Source organism: Lepidothrix coronata, unplaced genomic scaffold (assembly GCF_001604755.1).
Source record: "Lepidothrix coronata isolate B3197 unplaced genomic scaffold, Lepidothrix_coronata-1.0 Scaffold156, whole genome shotgun sequence".
Classification (NCBI taxonomy): domain Eukaryota; kingdom Metazoa; phylum Chordata; class Aves; order Passeriformes; family Pipridae; genus Lepidothrix; species Lepidothrix coronata.
This window is the reverse complement of record NW_016690336.1, coordinates 1,238,322-1,244,321: the sequence shown is the minus strand read 5'-3', so window position 1 is coordinate 1,244,321 and position 6,000 is coordinate 1,238,322. Positions and strand designations below refer to the sequence as shown.

Sequence of the window (6,000 nt, the reverse complement as noted above, 5' to 3'; positions counted from 1 at the left end):
TGGTGGGTCAGGACGGGGTTGGGAGACTGGATGTGGTTCTGGGTATCGGCGGGGGGCTGATGTGGGGGGGCTGGATGTGGTTCTGGGTATGGGCAGGGGGCTGATGTGGGGCCCGGGAGGGTTTGGAGGCGCTGGATCTGGCACTGGGTATGGGGCTGGGTATGAGGCAGGGACCTGGGTATGGGGTTGGGGGGCTGGGGAAGGATTAGAGGAGCTGGATGTGGCTCTGAGTATGGGACTGTGGGCCTGGGGGGCTGATGTGGGGCAGGGGAAGGCTTGGGGGCCTGGCTGTGGGTGTGGGGCTGGTTATGAGGCTATGGGGCTGCTGTGGGGCAAGGGAGGGCTTGGGGGGGCTGGATGTGGGTCTGGGTAAGGGACTGGGGATGGGGCAGGGGGCTGGTTATGGGGTTTTAGGATAGGGAAAGGTTTGGGCTGGGGATGGGACAGGGGGCTGTGTATGGGGCTGGGGGACTGATGTGGGGCTGGGGAAAGTTTGAGGGGGCTGCGTGTGACTCTGGGTGTGGGGCTGCTATGGGGCAAGGTAGGGTTTGGGCGGGCTGGCTGTGGCTCTGGGTAAGGCACAGGGTATGGGGCAGGGGGCTGGTTATGGGGTTGTAGGATAGGGGAAGGTTTGGGGGGTGTGGCTGTGGCTCTGGGTATGGAGCTGGTGTGGGTCAGGGGCCTGGTGATGGGGCTGAATGCTGAGTATAGGGCTGTGGGGTTTCTGTGGGAGGTTGGAGGGCTGGATTTGGGGCAAGGGGCTGGGTATGGGACATCTGTAGGGTTGAAGAGCTGACTGGACAGTGGGACTGGCTGTAAGGGCAGGGGACTGGGCAGGGGGATATGGAGTTGCTTTGGGGCAGGGGAGGGTTGGGGGTCTGGCTGTGGCCCTGGGTATGGGGCAGGGGGCTGGATATGGGGCTCAGGGGTTGTTGTGGGGCAGGGGAGGGTTGGGATTGTGGCCATTTGGAGCTGCTGTGAGGGAGAGGGCAGGTTGTGAGGCAGGAGTGGGTTGGGGGATCTGGGCTACTTTGGAACAGAGGCAAATAGACTCAGGATACTCTGGGGTAGGAAAAGGACATGGTAGTGGGATTGGGGTCAGTGGAGGGCAGGAGAGAGTCAGGGTGGTGGGACTGGGACCGCTGTGGGACAGGGAAGGGTCAGGGTGGTGGGACTGGGACCGCTGTGGGACAAGGTGGTGGGGCTGGCTCTGCTGTGAGAACCCCCAGTGCTCCCAGCCGCAGGCAGGGGCTCAGCGCCCTCCCCTCCTCCCTGCAGGGCCGAGTTCAGGGCCGAGGTGCTGCAGAAGAAGCGGGAGGAGCGTCTGGGCGGGGAGAACTCCGCGGAGCTGCTGGAGGAGCACCGGCGCCTGATGGCCTGGAATGACGAGGAGAACGCCCGGCAGCGGGCACGAAGGTCAGCGGGATCCACTGCCCGGCATGGCTTTGGCTTCTGCTTGTGCAGATCTAAACTCAGTTAGAGCCAGGCTTAATTTTTATGAAGACCCTTGACCTAAATCTTGACCTTTTTTAATAAATCTGCCATCGCAGCGTTTCCTGCGCCTCTTGAGGCTTGAGGGGTGGGTTAAGGGGCTCTGGGCAGCTTCCTGATCTCCTGAGGATGGGAGTGTCACCTCGTTCATCAGGTTTTTTGTTTTCCTTTCTGTCTGGCAGAGAGGAGAGACTCAGGAAAGAGGCGGAGGAAGAGAAGAGGAGGAAGTTGGAGGTCGCGGAGAAGCAGGCCAGGAAAATGGAGGCTTTCATGAAGGAGAAGGAGCAGGAGGTTCTCCAGCTGCAGGTAAGAGCAGCCGGTGACTCCTGGGGGACAAGCTGCCAGCAACCCCTGCGAGGGATTTGCTGGCAGCCTGTGGGAGCCATGTGGAAGCCGTGGGCTTGTTTTCCAGAGATCTTTCACTTGGGAGAGTGTGTAGCTGGTAGCAAGGTGTTGGCGCCTTCCAGGGGTGCTGACAGCGCGTGGATGGGAGAGAGGCCGAGCGAGAGCTCTGGGAACGGGGCGGAATAATCCCTAGGGATAATCCTGAGGGAGTATAATGCTTGTCCTTGGTTCAGGAGGAAGCCAAAAGCTTCATCACCCTCGAGAACCTGGACGCGCGGATCGAGGAGTGCCTGGACAACCCGCGCAACTACAACTTCGCCATCGACAAGGACGGGCGGGTCGTCAAGCGTACGGTGCTGTCGTAGCAGCCCCAGCATGGGGCTCCTGGCCTGCTTTTGTGCCCAGAGCCTCCTCCCCAGAAGACCTGGAGTTCTTCTTTTTAATGTATAAATTGACCACGGAAGTGGTGGAGAAAGGCCGCGGGGTCTGGCTGTGCTGCTTCCGAAGGGCGAACGCCGGCGGGAAGGGGGGTGAGGGGGAAACTCGGGCTTTTTGGAGGCTCCAGCTGCCTGGCTCAGCCCTGTGTGGCTGTTGCTGTGCCTGTGATTCCACCTCCCACATGTTTGGATCCCTCCTGCCTTCACACACAGCATGTGGGGAGAGAAACAGGAGCAGTCAGGAGGCAGATCTTGGCTCTCAGCTCTGTGCTGTCAGCCCCTCTGGATGCTTCCGAAGGGAAATGAGGGCTGAATGGATTTTTAGAGAACACTGGCCCTCCTCTTTTTTTTGTTGTTGGGTGAAAGAATTAATTATTCTTCCTGATTTCTGCTGGGCTGGGAGGACCTGTCATCCCTGGTCACGCTTTGAACCCTCCTTTGCACATCCCTTGGTGTGGCTGAATGAGAAAATATGTCTGGATTATCTGGAATTTTTGGTGTCTCCTTATTCCCCACCTTCAGCCTTATTTTACTCATCACCTGGGGTTGAAGACGTGGATCAAACTGTAATGACTCCGGGTGTTCTGGGTTGTTGGGGTCTTGCAGACTCTCAGCTTTGCCCTAAAACTTTTTAGGTTCAGCCAGAGCCCAGGCTGACTGACCACAGGTCCCTCTGCCCTCCCTTCCTCAGATAATTGACATGAAATCCTCGCTTTTTACCTCCACTTTTCCTAAAAATGTCTTTTTCTCTCCTCACGAGCCCGCACCTAAACCAGGCAAGAACACAAAAGCCACAGACTTCTTTTAGGGTTGTTTTTCTGTACAAGTTTTATTTCTAGTTAAGCTCATCACTCCAGGCTGAGTCACAGCTCTCAGCTCGTCTGTTCCCAGCCCGAGGCCAGGCTGGGACAGCGGGATGGATACGGGATCCTGCAGGTTCTGTCCTGGATGGGCTACACAAACAGCATCTCCTGGTCGCAGGATGAGTCAGCCCCACAGCCCTCTGTGAGGGGAGAGAGGGGGGAGTGTGGTGGGAAACCAGACCCCCCAAAACAGTCCTCACAGATCTGTGAAGTGGCCCCCAGGAACCCCCCAAACCAGTCCCCAGAGACACCCCAAACCCTCCCCCCTGAAACAGCCCCCAGGGACCTCCCAAACCAGCTCTCAGAGATCCTTGAAACAGTCCCCAGAGACCCCCCAGACCAGCACCCAGGGACCCCCTGAAACAGCCCTTGGGGACCCCCCAAACCAGTGCCCAGAATTCCCTGAAACAGCCCTTGGAGACCCCCAAAACCAGCCCCCGGGGACCCCGTGGTTCTGAGGTTTAATGATCTCGTGCTCCCACCATGTGCCCTGGCATTTCCTGGGATTGGTAGTGGGATCTCTGGTAGTTTAATTTAGGGAGGAGGTTGGGATTTTTGGAAAACTCATGAAAGCAGGAAGGGCCATGGGTTGCTGTACCCTGCAGGAGTGCTGCCATGCCCCACAGGAATCCCGCACTTGCTCAGCCCCCAAAATTAGGTTGCTGTCTTCTTCCCTCCTGCCCCAAAACCTCCCTGAAGGGTCTGATATCCCTTCCCTGGGATCGGGATAAAATCTGCCTGGAGCAGGATGGCCCTGGCTTTTAGGGGCGATGAACTGACACATAAATGGGACCAAGACAATCCCCTTGGGCATCATCCCCTCTCCCACTGTCCTGTATAACCCTGAATTCCCTCCCAGGTGTGCGAGGACCCCGTGACAGGAATCCCGGGAGTTCCCAGGACTCACCGGTGCTGCAGCAGATGCCGGGGGCGGCGCAGCTCCCGCCGCTGCCGCAGGGTTTGTGTCCCGACTCGCAGGGGGTGGGCAGGAAGTTTTCCTCCTGGCAGCGCAGGGTCTCGGAGGTGCCGAGGTAACAGCCCAGCTCCTCCCCGCAGCAGATGTTGGGCCCGAAGCAGTGGCCCTTGTTCCGGGGGCCGCAGGGCAGGCACTGCTCGGGGGAGAGGGGAGGGGGAAGAAGGTTGGGAAGAAGGGAAGGATGGGGTTAGGGATGCTCCAAACCCGCCAGGACCTACCTTCCTGATTTCCATGTCCATGACGGCACGTTTGCCCCCGATGGGGCAGTTCTGGATGTAGCAAGCGGAGGAGAGAGCCAGGAGCCCCAGGAGGCAGAGGGCCAGAGCCTTGCAGGACATGATGGCGGCGGGACGGGGAGAGTTTTTTGGATGCTCATCCCAACCACTGCCCGTGTATTTATAGTCCCCGCTCCTACTTAGGGATTCTGGGCACCGGCGTCACCCGTGCTCCTTAAAAACCACAAGGCATTGCTTCCCACACCGGAGGGCTCGGTTAATAGCCAGAGGTCAAGGACGTGAGGGCAAGGCCAAGGTGTTGGTTTGCTCCTCGGTGACGGCTCCGACGGCCGCAGGGGGAACGTGCGGAGGCTGCCGATGGAGTTTGGGGCTCAGGGCCCTTCCCCGCCAGCCCTGCTGAGCTGTGGCATGTCCCTCCATGTCCTATTGGGAGCCCCTCTGGCATGGGGAGGGTAGGGATGAAGGAAGGCAGCTGCAGGTGGGATGTGTCCACTCAGGAGCAGGGTGAGAGGGGCATGTGCTTCCCTTGGCTTCAAATCCCTTCAGATGGGTAAAAAACGAACCCATATCCTCCTCTGGGATCATCCACAAGATGTGGGGTGGGAAATGCCCTTGTTGGTCCTGTCCACCCATCCCTGCCTGGCCTTTGGGGGATGCTCAGCACTGGGTTCGTCCCACTCTGGGACGATGGTGACACCCAGCCCATCCTCACCCACCCAACAGCACCACAGCCACTTGAAAACACCAGACCTCCTGGGCAAAGACCTGAAATCCCAAACTTCCCCATTGTTTCTCCTTGGAGCTGCGCATGGGGATGGGATGTGTTGCCCTGAACCACACCATCAGCACACGAAGGCTTCTCGAGGATGAGACTGAGGACTGACGCAACCGCCCAGGGTCCTGCTCGCCCCAGCCCCTCACCTTCGTTATCCCAATTAGGAGCTTTCCCAGCTTGAATAAATTTCCCTGCTGTGGACAACACTTTCTGTCCATCAAGATCATTACCCTGCACTGGCTTAATTTGGAATTAGGCAGCCCAGAGGCCGACAGCCGTGACCTTTTCCCATCCCTCTGGCTTTGCTTCCAAATCCGCCACTTAGCGCGTCCGGCGCGAGGGCGGCCAGGTCCCTGTCACCCACCCGGGGTCAGTCCTGCTCCCTGGGGACAAGCCAGGCACTGGGATCCGTGTTAATGGGTTGGAAATGGGGCTCAGCACCTGCCGTGTGCTGTCCCAGCAGCTCAGCTCCAGCTGCGGCACAAGGTGGAGGGGGGGAATTGCCATCCTGGAGCTCCTACGGCAGCTCAGGGGGTTCCCAGACCCCCACAAGATGTGTACTGGGAAGACAAGTGGGGAAAAAACCCACCAATTATCAGCCCTTGGTGCTTCCGGGGACTCAACACCCTGATTTTGAGGCTTCCGTCAGCTGGAGCATCATCCTGGCTCAGCCACATGTCCCCGGTGCTTCAGGAATGTTGGGGTTCACATCCCGCATCTGGGAACAGTCTGAGTGCCAGAGCAGGGCTGAACAACCCAATTCCTTCATCTCAGCATGGAGCCCCCTGTCCATGCTGGTGTGGCCCCTTTTCTGTGAAAAGTATTACAGAAATGTGGTCGTCTACAACACTTTTCCAATGATTTTGGGGTGATTTGG

At 58.6% G+C, this 6,000-nt stretch overlaps 2 protein-coding genes across 2 annotated transcripts in view; one reads left to right on the top strand and one right to left on the bottom strand.

The window, feature by feature from the left end:
• Nucleotides 1-2,764, top strand: part of LOC108504256 — a 6,781-nt gene extending 4,017 nt beyond the window's left edge. The window contains exons 5-8 of the mRNA XM_017828989.1: nt 97-147; nt 1,279-1,416; nt 1,674-1,797; nt 2,070-2,764. Of these exons, the coding sequence (XP_017684478.1) occupies nt 97-147; nt 1,279-1,416; nt 1,674-1,797; nt 2,070-2,201 (445 nt within the window). The 3' untranslated portion in view covers nt 2,202-2,764. The remainder of the gene's footprint in view (nt 1-96; nt 148-1,278; nt 1,417-1,673; nt 1,798-2,069) is intronic.
• Nucleotides 2,765-2,823: 59 nt separating this feature from the next.
• Nucleotides 2,824-4,679, bottom strand: LOC108504250 (neurophysin 1-like). Its single transcript, XM_017828983.1, has 3 exons — nt 4,331-4,679; nt 4,044-4,245; nt 2,824-3,276 (listed from the first exon to the last, which is right to left on the bottom strand). The coding sequence occupies exons 1-3, from the start codon at nt 4,448-4,450 to the stop codon at nt 3,227-3,229; spliced, it is 372 nt and encodes a 123-aa protein (XP_017684472.1). The 5' UTR covers nt 4,451-4,679; the 3' UTR covers nt 2,824-3,226.
• Between the last annotated feature and the right edge of the window lie 1,321 nt (nt 4,680-6,000).